This window comes from Lissotriton helveticus, chromosome 1_1 (assembly GCF_964261635.1).
Source record: "Lissotriton helveticus chromosome 1_1, aLisHel1.1, whole genome shotgun sequence".
Lineage (NCBI taxonomy): Eukaryota > Metazoa > Chordata > Amphibia > Caudata > Salamandridae > Lissotriton > Lissotriton helveticus.
In genome coordinates this window covers 1,862,683,462-1,862,696,685 of record NC_136057.1, presented here as the reverse complement: position 1 = coordinate 1,862,696,685, position 13,224 = coordinate 1,862,683,462, and the positions used below count along the sequence as shown (strand labels likewise).

General features: G+C 45.2%; 1 protein-coding gene across 1 annotated transcript in view; it reads left to right on the top strand.

Annotated features, from left to right (window-relative positions):
* SERPINC1 (serpin family C member 1) overlaps positions 1-6,227 on the top strand; it is a 49,946-nt gene extending 43,719 nt beyond the window's left edge. The window contains exon 7 of the mRNA XM_078641651.1: positions 4,777-6,227. Coding sequence (XP_078497777.1) covers positions 4,777-4,953 — 177 coding nt within the window. The 3' untranslated portion in view covers positions 4,954-6,227. The remainder of the gene's footprint in view (positions 1-4,776) is intronic.
* Positions 6,228-13,224: the final 6,997 nt, after the last annotated feature.

The following is a 13,224-nucleotide window of genomic DNA, read 5'->3' as shown; positions in this document are numbered from 1 at the left end:
GTGCTTTTTGTAATTCCTTCGAGCTGCTTTGAGTTGAGGAGGCTTGTGGAAGGGTTGTTCCTCCATAGTCTTTCTGTAGCTCTTAGTTGTCTTCTTTCAGTGTTAATGTCCGTGTTGAACCAGGATCTGGATGGAATGATCCTATTTTTTTTTTGTTTCAGGGGTCTAATTGGTCTAGAATGGACGTCATAGTTGTGTTGTAATGAGAGGCGAGTTCTATTGTGGAGAGATCATCCGTGGAGATAGGAAGGAGAGAGCTTACCCTTTCCTCTAGGTCTGCCAGGGTGATCTGAGTTAGATTTCCATCCATTTTTGGGGGGTCTTGCGTGGAGGGTTGGTATAGAATCGGTTGAATGATGTGGAATAGGATTAAGTGGTGGTCACACCAGTCAACGGGCAGGATGTGGTCGATCAAGACTGTGTCACGCTGGGCAATAATGGCATCTAGGATTGCTCCTCTGGTATGGGTTTCCTCTGAGCAGTGTTGGGTAAGGTTGTTGCTGTGTAGCAGATCATTCAGGTTTTGGATTAGATAGTTGTTTTCTTCATTCCAGTGTAGGTTGAGGCCGCCAAGAATTAGGTTGTTCACGTCTCGCATTGAGCAATGAGCAATCAAGTCGGACAAGTGTTCGCTGAATGTGGTGGTGTTGCCTGGGTGATGATGGAGGAGATGACAGAGTAGTGTTTTGTTGTTGCTTGTGTTAATGTTGGCGGTTAAACATTCAAAGGTGTTGTAGTTAAAGGTGTTGATTCCCGTCACTGGGATGTTGTTCTTGTGAATGATTGCTATACCCCCTCCTCTTTGGTCTTTTCGATCGTTGTTAAAGATTGCAATGCCTGGGGGCACAAGTTTATCCATGATTGGGGAAGAGAAATTATTTGGTTGTCGGTGATGAAAGCTATGTCTATGTTATGGGTGAGGGTGGATTCTGCTAGTTCTGTTGCATGTTTGGTGGATGACACCTCTTTTTTGGGTTTCTTCATTAGGGGGGCCCTGGGGATGTTAGTGTGGGAGGCTGGGGGGGTCTTAGGGATTTTGGAGGGGAGGGGTCTCTTCTGAATCCTGTAATCACTGGAATCTTGGATTGTGGGGTGACAATAGATGGGGTGTCGTACGAGGAGGCAAGATCCGCCACTTTACTCGAGGATAATGCATCTCTTGTTCTTTTGGGTCTCTGTATCTGATTTGAGAGGGGGGTTGAGAACCATCTAGGGAGGGGAGCCTTGGGTGGCCTTTGGTGTGTGGGGCTAGAGAAGATGGGAGTCTGGTGGGGGTGTTGGGTAGCCATTCGGAGTGTGGCGAGGTTAGTTAGGATTATGTTAAAGCCATGGATTATAGTTTCTAGCTGGCTTTCCAGCAGGGTGAGACGCTGCACCGTCTCTTCAAGGGCTGTGGTGGGGGTGTTCTGGGCAGGGTTGTCCCGAGAAGGGGAGAGCCAGACTTTGCTATGTTGCCTTCTTGTGATTGTGCTGTCAGTGTAGGCTCTGAGCAAGGCCGTGGGCATGGGGAGTGGAGGGTCGTGTTGAGGATTCCGTGTCCTTTTGCCTATGGGTATGGAGAGGTAGTTGAGAGTTGTTGACTGTGTGTTAAGGTCATTGGTTGCTTGTTGGGGGAGGTGATAAGCGGGGGGTAGTGGTGATGGTCGGAGGGGGGTCGGGGAGCCTTGTTCTTGAAGACAGAGGTGCGGGTGGTGTCACATGGGGAAAAGCTGGTGTTGTTGGCAAGGGGCGCGGGAATGGTTAGTGAGCTCTGCTGGAGGGTCCAGCTGACAGGGGAGAGGGAGTGGGTCAGGCAGGGGAGATGTGCGTGAGAGGGGGCAATACGAAGTGAGGGGAAGAGGGAGTCAAATGCCTCTTGGTTGTCGTTCTTGGCTTGGATCAGGACTGTGCAGTTGGAGTAGATGATCACATAGGTGTCCGCATCGGGCGGTTAGGGATTGAGATCGTCAGTTTGCAGCTATGAGGAGTGTTAGTTGTTTTGGAAATGTGGAGCTGTGATCTGAGGATGGAGTTCCATTTTTCGGGTCTTTCTATGTGGAAAATGAGATCCATTTTTATCTGACCTTTGGAGTAGCAGTGATAAATTACCTTGAATAGTGATTCTGGGTGTTATCTGATCAGTTTATGCTTAAAGTTTTATTTCGCTTTGGGTGAGAGGTTAGGGGGGGAAACTGATCGAGAAGCAGTTTGGGCTGTGCGATTTTAAGTAGTTCAGTGTGGAGGGGCTAGTGTAGGTTGGCGTGGCAGATGGCATTTTACCCTAGTTGGGCGGGGGGCTAGTTCCCTTTGGGATCGGTTAGATACGTTTCCAAGGGGGGAGTCAGGGGCTTTATCTGATGGTGTAGATTGAGTATGGCCGGGAGAGGACATCTTGGGGACAAGTATCCTGAGGTGAACGGAGGTGGAGTTTGGTGAGCCTTCTATATTTAGGGGTTCATGCTGTGGTTGGCTATTGCCCTGATCAGAGGGACGATGAGGTCGGTGGAGTTGGTGAGTGGGGTAGAGGGCAGTGATCCGCTAAAATTATTGAGCTGCCTTTTTAGGGTCCAGCATCCGTTTTTTTATCAGCGGGACCCGTGTCTCCTTGATTGCCATAACTGGTGTGTCAGGGCGGATTGTTGTTGAGGTCTCTGGAGGAGACCACTTCTTTTAGGTTTTCCTGTGCTCATCGGCACAGTTTAGGGAACCAAGAGAGATTCGTGGGGAGGCCAAGGGTGGCCATCATGAGGTCAGGCACTAGGGCTGATGACCATGGTTGTTATGTGGGGCCGGGCGTCTCTTAGTTGCTGAGACCGGCGGAAGACCACTTATCTTGAGTAGTTTCTTTTTTTCCACCGGCGCAGCATATTTGTCCAAGAGGTTACCAGAAGTTGACCCTGAATGACCATCATAAGGTCAGGCAATGCTGGCAAATAAGGTGCAGAATGGCAGTCCCGATTGATGCAGGGGCCCACGCCTCTTCATTTCTGTGGACCGGCGGGTCGGGGCAAAATTGTTGCGGTGGAGGGATCACTTCCTTTGAGATTGGTCGGTGACTCACCAGCGCTGCTTTGCTCCTCGGAGAGAGTTCCGTGCCAAGGGCAGCCATCCTATGGTCAGGAGATAGCGATTTGCAAGCGATGTTTGTCGTTAGCTCCGTGCCTGCTGTTTTTCTTCAATCCTGGGTCCTGGTTGTCGGGACTCTTTCGGTTCCAATGCGGGGCTGTCCTGGAATCGTGTGTGGTACGCTGAGCCGATCACCTCCGAGGCATCCATTGCAGTCCTGGAGATATCGGGGCTCGGATCATCATTTCCTGAAGATGGAACAACGAGATTCTGGCTTGCCCCCCTTGGGTTATGTTGCGGTGAGTCCTCGTTTTCGTGGAGGGCGTGGGGGGGCAGCAGGGATTTTCACTGTAGATGTTATCCCAGTGTCCGGGGGCTCCTTTCCTGCAGCCGTTTTGAGCTTCTTTAGCTTTGTAAGATCTTTGTCCTCTCAGCACTGTCCTATAGCAGGACAAATTCAAGGTGCTTATGCTATTTCAGGTTCTGTCTGCTCTAGACCCCAGCGACTAGATTGTTACCTTGAACCTGCACAAAATTGATTTCCATATCCCCATTCTGCAGTCACACAGGCACAACCTGCAGTTCACAGTAGACCAGGAGCATTGTTCAATTTGCAGTGCTACCTTTTTGTTGCACCAGTGCCCCTTGAGTGTTCAAGAAAGTGATTGCAATGTCGCAGCACACCTTCTGAGGTTGCGTGTACCAGTCTTTCCCTAACTCGATGACTAGTTGTTGAAGATGGGCTTGCCCCATGCTGTCGTCAATCACCTCCAGACGAAGGTAAGCCTCCTAACATTGTTGGAGTTCACTAGCAAACTGACTCCTTAGCAGACTCTCCTGATCATCAGAGCTATTCTGGATATGCAACAGTTTTGTGCGCTTCTCTCGGAGTGGAGATTCCAGGACATTCAGGCAATGATCCTGATGTTTCAGACTCTGTACTGGATCTCAGAGCAGATGATTTTGAGGCTGCTAGGATTGCTGGCCTTCCTCATCCTGCTAGTGATACTTGCCAGATGGTGTATGTGGGCGCTACAGTGGGATATACAGTTCCAGTGGGCACAGCATCAGGGTAACTAGATTTCAGAGGAGGCTGCAGAAGATCTGCAATGGTAGCTGCCAGAACTAGATTGGGGCAGTGGCAGACCCCTCTCCTTACCCCACCCAGATTTGACAGTGGTGACGGAGGCATCACGTCTCGGTTGGGGGGCCATCTATAACTTTGGGAGGTACTGAGGTCTTGGAGGAAAGCCCAAGTTCAGTGAGCAGGAATTTGCATGCTCAATTGAGAGGATTTACAGACAAAGTCTAAAAAAAAAAAAAGCTACCCTCAAAAGGAGTTGAGTGTTGCTCACATTAGATATTGTAGGCAAGCAAAGCAATTTGGGTAGTTCCAGATTAGGAGGTTACAAACGAAGGAAGGGATCATGATACAAAAGCTAAAAACAAAGCAGTCAAACCATAAATAAATCCTTCATTCATTGCAACGAGACAAACAAATCTGTTTCTGATGGCCATTTCAAGGGGGTTAGAGGTTTTTGAAATGGTGAATGTATACATTTTTAAGGCCCAGTTCCATCTTTTCCCAAGGGTTATTCCACTAGAGTGTGTGTAATGCTAAGCTTGCAGAGTTATATAGGTGAGTGTGCTTGAGATTATACACTTGTCTGCCTATATGAACCACTGGCACCCACCAGCTCACAACATGTATATCTCCATTTTGTTTGGCAGGTGAACGAGGAGGGCAGCGAGGCAGCAGCTGCCACATCTATAATATTCGCCGGACGCTCCTTGAACTTGAACAGGGTGATCTTCAAAGCCAACAGGCCATTCTTGGTATTCATCAGAGAAGTCGACATCAATGCCATTATCTTCATGGGCAGAGTATCTAACCCTTGTACAAAGTGATCTTACCCATGCAAAAGCCTCTGGCCATTTGCAACTCTCCTCATAGTTTGAGCTTCCAAAACAAATTCTTTGAACCTTTTATAGTTAAAGGCATATTCCCATTCTAGATTCATTATAAGAACACCCCTCCATCCCCAACTGTTTTAAATGCATCGCACAGTAACAGAGATTCACCTTCTCTGGCAACCATGAAGAATGGACATTCCAGGGATTGCTTCAAACTCTTCACTCTGCAGTTCATGGCCACTCTTTTCTGTCCACAACAGCCACTGGGCATCAAATCAGTGCCTTCAAATATTTTCTTCTTCCCCATTGATCAAAAGACTAGGGCGATCAACCAGTGCCTTCACCTCTTCCTGTGGCAATTCCTACTCCATTTCTTTGATACCTCAAACATTGTACATTCTTCTCTCTGCAATTTAAGTAACACTTTTCTATCGAGTTTGGAAAGTTGGCCAACTAATGCCTTAAATTCCTCCCTCAACATTATAGATTCTAATTCTCTATTGCATAGATCAAGTGGACTGGACTAACTAACTAGTGCCTCAAATTCTTCCCCGATCAATACAGTTGCCCCTTGTCCAGTGATCATACAGGCTGAATTATCCAACCAATGCTTACACATTTCATATTGCAACACAGATTGCCTAGATTCATCCATCACTAAAACCAGTTTTCCTAAGAATGCCTAAAACCTATTCATGTGACATCAAGTACATCTCTTCTAAACCCACCACGAAGACTGGGTTGTACAAAGTTTGCCCATTTTCCTCTGCAACAGAACATCTAATAATCTTCTTACTTCAAAACAAGATATTTTATTTTTGAACTGCATAGTGGTAACCATCAGCCAATGCCTTAAACCATTTGCACCCCACGGCATATTCCCATCCAGGGCCAGACTGGCTGTAGTGGGAACCGGGCGTTTGTCCAGTGGGCCGCCAGGATGGGGGCTGGAATCGGACCCCTGTGGGGCCGTTTGTGTTACCGGGTGCCAGTTTTGAAGCATAGCTGCAATATCGGCTCCCTGTAACAAACCTGTCTTCCCCCTCCTGGCAGCCGGTCCAACTCAATTGCCAGGGCCGATTGGTGTTCCCAGTCCGGCCCTGTTCCCATCTGTGATTCCAAGGTGGTAATATGGTATGCCTATATGGTATGCCAACAATGGCTTCCTTAAGACTTCTGCCATGAGGACCAAAAAAGGGAGCAGCCTTTCTCCTGATTGAAAGAAATGTATCTCATGTAATAAAAAATCTGTAAGAGAATCTCAACAAGCAATGTGTAGGCGTGTTTTTTCTGTCTCATTAGTTGTCATGTGGGCAAGTAATTCCAGATTAGTTGTCTTAAATGTGGGACGTATCAGCCTCAAATGGCCCTTCCTTACCAGTATCATTATTTAACTCAAATATTGGGATTTGCAAACAAGTCTTGACTCACCACAGGAGCTATAGCAACAAGTGAGTCAGCCATTTCTAAACACAGTGGAGTAAAAGTCACAAAGAAACCCTGTAAAAAATATTTGTTAATTTTTACAGACGATTTTTCTGAATGTAGTGGCAAAAAAGACATCAATTTTAGGGACAGGAATATTTTGAAATAAGCTAATGCTTTAGAGCCTCTCATAATACCTCATCATTTTATTACTTTATTACTCCAAAGATGGAGCCCATCGATGTATAGTAGAGAAATGTCCATATGATATACATCTACTTGTGCCACGTGCATCAAGGATAGAAATAAGTTCTACGGGCCTATTTATGAGAATGTGAAGCAGCACAGCGCAACGCAGCGCTGCAGGTCACCTTGCGAGACAGGGAAAGGGCAGTAATGCACCCTATTTAAGGCAATCCAGAGCTTTCCTATCCTTTCCCTTGTGCTGGCGCCACCTTGGGTGGCTAGCGCCAGTGCAGGCACCCTGGGGCAAGGGTGCCTGCATTACAGGCAGGATTCTTTTTGTGCAGGAAAAACAATCCAGAGAGGCATATTCAGCTTTCTATGTGTGCTGCAGAATAGAAAGAGGAAGTATTGAGGAGAAGTAAAGATATTTCACCTTGTTACGCCTCACCTGAGGAGGCGTATCTTTTCGGCGCATTCCGAGGTCTTTCAGTTCTGGTAAATCTGGCAATGCGCCAAAAACCATGCAACACCCATGGAACGCATTTCCAGGGCAGAGTAAGGCAACACAGCGATTTGCGCTGCGTTGCCATACTCCAAATTTATGGAGCCACGCAGGGCCATGCAAAGTAGCCTTGCGTAGCTTCGCAAATTACATGTACGGTTTGCGTCGCTCCTGCACCACGTTGCTTGGTGCAAGAGCGACTCAAACCAACACATAAATAGGCCGCTGAATGATGTGCCACAAGCAATAGGGTCTATCATTTCTGCTCGACCAGGGAGCAAAGATCAATTTTCGTACCAAAAAAATGCCATTAGCCTTACTGTCCTGCTCTCCCTACCTCCGCTACTCTCTCCCTCTCTCTAAACGACACTTCCCGATATTTTTTATCTATATTTTTCCTCCCTTCTCTCAATATTAGTTTGTGCCCTAAATGCAATATTTTTTTCTCTATTATTTGCTGTCCTGCTTATGCTGCCTTTTTTTCTTTAAACCCCTTCTGTCTTCCTCTCTCACACGTTTTCTTTCCTTAGCGATTCATGCCCTATGGCATCATGCAAAATATGAAACAGCCTAAAAACTGGAGGACTAGTTTGTATTTTATTTTCGTCATTCCAGTATTACCTTTGCTGATTCTGCCAGTTTTGCTGCCTTGTTGAGGGCCAGCAGACATCTTCTTTCAAGTCAACACACACAGAGGGATATTTACAATGAAATGTCAGAGCACTGTGTTACTCCAAAATTGGTAACGCTGCGCTCTGACATTTTTTAAATGCAGGGATGCATTGTATTTACGATACAGCGCATTCCTGTGTTTCCCTTTGCGCTGGTGCTAAAAAATCTGCCTAGCGCCTGCGCAGGAACCCTTTGTGCCATGTTGCAAGGGTGCCAACGCTTCAGGGGCGATTGTTTATGTGCAGGAAGGGACCTCTTTCTGCACATAAACAATCTTTCAAGGGGATTTGCTGTTTCTATGGGGGAATTAAATAGAAAAAAGTAGGGGTCCTCTGCAGTAAATAGGCTTGCCAAGAGCAGGGAATGTACCAATAAATTTCAAAACACATCTTGGGCATGTGAATATGAAACCTGATTAAGGGCACACTAAAAATAACACAACAAGAATGCCTTATGATAACAGCAATGAGAAAGTATATTTAATCAAATTGGAACAGTGTAGCTAAAAGCTCAATACTTAACAATGAAAATAAGTACAAATTGTAAATAACATACATTTCAACCAACAGGCATACTCATACATCCAGTCCTCATCCTTCTAAATATGTAATCAGAAACAGATTATTCGATCATTTATTATACAAAATTCAGACAAATGTTTCAATATATTAATGATAGCAAATGATGTACATTTTAGTGGCCAAAAGAGCAAAGTTGCACAACACAATGGTATTTTTAAGTTATGCACGGCAATGATATTCTCACAATATGATATATCATTTTACCTTGTCTTAGTTTTCGGTGCTGCCCCATTCTTGTAAATATAGGGCAGCGTCAAAAAACAATGGGTGTTGCGGTGGAACGCCCACTGCAACACCCATTGCACGCCCCTTTTACGCTAAGTGAAGCATAAAATGGGGCCTTATTTACAAGGGGTTGTTAAGCCACTTTAAGGCCGCCTTGTAGATAAGAAGGGGATATCGCCACTCCAAAACATCACTTAAAGTGAAGTTCTTGTGACAAGATTTCCTTGTAAGTATGCCCCCAGCTTCTTCTCCCAACCACTGTAGTGCGCTCCCTCATCACTTACACGAAACTCTGCTGGACTGTTCCAAGCTTCCTTGCAACCACACCCACTGCAGTGATCATCACTGCTCAGCAGCCTGCAAAAAAGGAGGTTGGACATGGGCACTGTCGAATAAGACTTGTAAGTGGAAGGCTGGAGCTGCCTGTGCAGATAAGAGTGGTGATGGGAGGTGAGTCTACAGTCGACAATGAGTTTAATAAAAAATAAAAAAATAAAAAAACGTACCTTGCGCACGCCGCATCGCCGAGTCGGCGATGTGGCTAGTGCAAGGTAAGTGGTTTTCTTTTTTTTTTTAAATGTAACTTTACCTCATCGTTGTCTGTCGACTCCCCCACACCCTGGCCCACTGCTCTTACCTGCACAGGCCACTTCTGGGGAATGACCTAGGGGCAGATTTATGTTAACTGGCGCATCCCCAGGGATGCGCCAGTTAATGTGCGCCACAGTGCGCCACAGCTCCGCCACCCAAGGTGCGCCGCATTTACAATGCGGCGCACCATGGGGCAAAAAGGGCACAGATGCGTGACGCATCTGTGCCGCAAAGGCGGCGCATTGCTGGAGTTGCGCAGCTCCAGCAAGGCTCGGGGGTGCCCTATCTGACCAATGCTGCATCAAGACCTACGCCTGCTTCAAGCAGGCGCAGGCTTTTGACGCAGCATTAGCCTGAAAGTGACTGAGTGAAATCTTATAGATTTCACTCAGCCACTTTTGCAAGGCGCACCTGCCCCGGAACGCCCACCCTGCGCCGGAACGCCCACAAGCGGCGCAGGGCTTTACAACGTGACGCATCTGCCTAGATGCGTCACGTTGTAAATCGTTCGTAGGGATGCGCCACGTTTACGCCGCCTTGCGTGTGACGCAACAGCGGCGTAAACGTGGCGCAAGGGCCTCATAAATCTGCCCCTGGAGCAGGTAATCATAGTAAATTTATAGCATGCATTTTACTAAAAACACTGCGCCCTGGATAATACCGAGCTACGGATGACATTAAGTCCTTGATAATACTGAGACACTGACGATGCTGAGCCATTGATAAAACTGAGCACCTGGTAATACTGAGCCACTGTCAATAGTGAGCCATTGATGATACTGAGCCACTGAAGAATATGTGCCACTATTTATACTTACCCCTTGTTGATGCTCTAATATTAATTACTACAGAGATAATTAATATTCTATTATAGTACTTTTATGTAGAAATAATAACTAATAATAATCTTATTCATTATACTAATAGTACTAAGCCACTGTTTATAGTGAGACATGGATGATACTGTACCATTGAAGATACTGAAGAACAGATGACACACTCAGTGATAACAATGAGCAATGGATAAAACCAAGTCACTGCTTATCATCATCATCATCAAATAAGCCTTATTCGATTTTTGCATAAAAAACCATAAAAGCGTACAGTTTAAAAACACATACAGTACATGATTCTTTTTTTAAATTATTTTTATTGTTTCAAAGCATAACATGCTTTCTCTGCCAAACGCGGCAGTGTACTGTTATCAAAACATGAGACGTCAGTAGTACCAGAGCATGTACATCACAACGGTCAGCGTATATCGTATGCCGTGGCATATAACCCTCGCAGAAGTAGCACCGTGAGCACGACCACACAGTATAATCACAGTTCACTCAATCATTGATGAATGTTTATCATCACTTTCAGGTTCTGGAATCGCAAGAAATTGTTCAAGTGGGCCCCATATGTCTTTATATACAGTACATAATTAAGGTTGATTGCAAGATATTCAATTTTACAAGATTTGGTTAAAAAGCAATTAATACAATTCCAACCTGTATGCTTTAGGCAATTCATATACAGATAGTTTTTCTGCATTTGATTGTGCTTTTTAATAATAATGCAATTGATCCTGAGAAACATTCATTTTCTAAAAGTTGCAGTGCTAAAAATGCTGGTTGGCGTTGTCTCAGACCCCACAGTTTTAAAATAGGTAAAATCCACCTCCTCCTTTGTGTAATGTAAAACTTGCAGAATAAAACTACATCCATTGATGATTGCTGAGACGTTTCGTCACACGGACAGTAACTCAGTCATTTATTGTGGGGAAGCTTACCAATCGACAAAAGATACCAAGTCTAAGGCGAGTCAGTACAAATCTATCGTACCGACTCGGTATAATAAATAGATAAGGCTGAATACCGTGAGTACTTAGGATCATTTGATTAGATTATACCGATGATCGCGATGCCTCAACAGCGAATCTGATTGCCTATATATGTGACATCCAACACTATCAACAAGAGAGATAGGGCGCGAGTAACCAATCCTATGTCCCAACAAGTATATCATAAGCAACTAAGGAGTGACTCAGTGAAACGTAAACAATCCGTGAAACAGAAAAAAATATGAAAGTGTCAGGTATTTCAAAGGCCCCCACCCGGTTCAGGTAACTACAAGATTAAGGAAATAATAATCTAAATACCAAGGAGGTTGCAACCCAATAAAGGCAGGGTATTTACACCTAACTGGGAAGGGTAAGTAAACCTCTGTGTTAAAAGGACCCTCACTCACCACTAGTTGGTGACATGCTTCATCATTGGGTCCCCGCTGGGGTGGCCGAATGCCCCCCCAGCGTGCTACAACGTCTGATTTACAGCAGAGCGGGTTGGTGGTGAGTGTAACAGTGGTATAACTCAAAGGAGTGCAGAATAAGTGAGTGCAAAATTAAAAAATACACGGTTGAAACCCAAACAAAATATTTAATGTGGGCCAACCTGTATTGAGGTTAAAAACGTGAAAAGGCGGACACAACTGGATATTGCCCGTGCCGGCTCGCTGTGGGTCACAGCAGCCAAAGATACAAATAGAAGGAAGGAGATTCACTTCCTGGGACAGTACGGCGCGGGCATTGTTCACGCGGTGTCCAATTTTTCACACTTGCGACTCCCCGCCCAGGACCTACACTTCAAGGACAGCCGTCCGCCCAGCGAGCCGGCACGGGCAATATCCGTGAGTAATTGCACTAAATGTATTTTTTCATTTTTTCACACTAAATGCCTCACGGGAGGGTGTGCCTTAGCGTGTACATACCACCGGAGAGCGATTTTTTCTGTGGTCCTGACGAATGCTGTGCGATCCTGCATTTTTACAGCAGAAACATGTTGACCTTATACATTAATTAAGGACACAGGTCTCCTAATCTAGAATCCAGTTGTGTCCGCCTTTTCACGTTTTTAACCTCAATACAGGTTGGCCCACATTAAATATTTTGTTTGGGTTTCAACCGTGTATCTTTTAATTTTGCACTCACTTATTCTGCACTTCTTTGAGTTATACCACTGTTACACTCACCACCAACCCGCTCTGCTGTAAATCAGGCGTGTAGCACGCTGGGGGGGCATTCGGCTACCCCAGCGGGGACCCAATGATGAAGCATGTCACCAACTAGTGGTGAGTGAGGGTCCTTTTAACACAGAGGTTTACTTACCCTTCCCAGTTAGGTGTAAATACCCTGCCTTTACTGGGTTGCAACCTCCTGGTTATTTAAATTATTATTTCCTTAATCTTGTAGTTACCTGAACCGGGTGGGGGCCTTTGAAATACCTGACACTTTCATATTTTTTTCTGTTTCACGGATTGTTTACGTTTCACTGAGTCACTCCTTAGTTGTTTACGATATATATGTGACATACAATATCTTTTAAAAACCTTTCTGGAGATGGAACACAAAGAGACTGGGTCTTTGTAGTATTCGGGATAGCCCAGATCAGTCATAAAATATTTTATATATTATAACCAGGATACTCTACTACTCAATCAAGTTTAGGGCTATCTCTTATAATGTCGTGACTTTAAGAAGTTTCTATTGATGTCCAGATCCGGTGCCATAAGAGAACTGGTTGGGCTTTTATTAGGTCTGAAATGTATGGGATCCCTAATTCTGCATGGAATATATAAGTTGAAGTATTACATGGAACTGCCAGCAGAAATTTTAAAAAGGCGTTCTCAACCTGCTGGAATAGATTTTACATCACAGTACCCCCACACGCCGGCACCATAGATGGCCATGCTGACACATTTGGCTTGATAGATGTGCAGCATCATCTCAACGGGGGGGAGGAGGGGGGGTGGGTCTTCTTCCTAATTTCTTTGCAAAATTAACTAGAGTTGCCGTGGTTTTCATAAAAAGTAGTTTTCTAGTCTTGACAGCCTGGCACCATGATCCCTTGTGGTTTAATAATATGCCTAAGTAGGGATATGCGGTAGCAGTTTCCAGCTTTGTACTGTCAATAAACATGTCCCTACATTTTGCACTGCCTTTTCTGCATTTCATTGTGAAAGGTTTTGTGGTGTTCACTCTCAGACCCAGGTTTTTCATATACTCAGTATAGTTAGTGAGTGCACATTGTAGACCCAGTT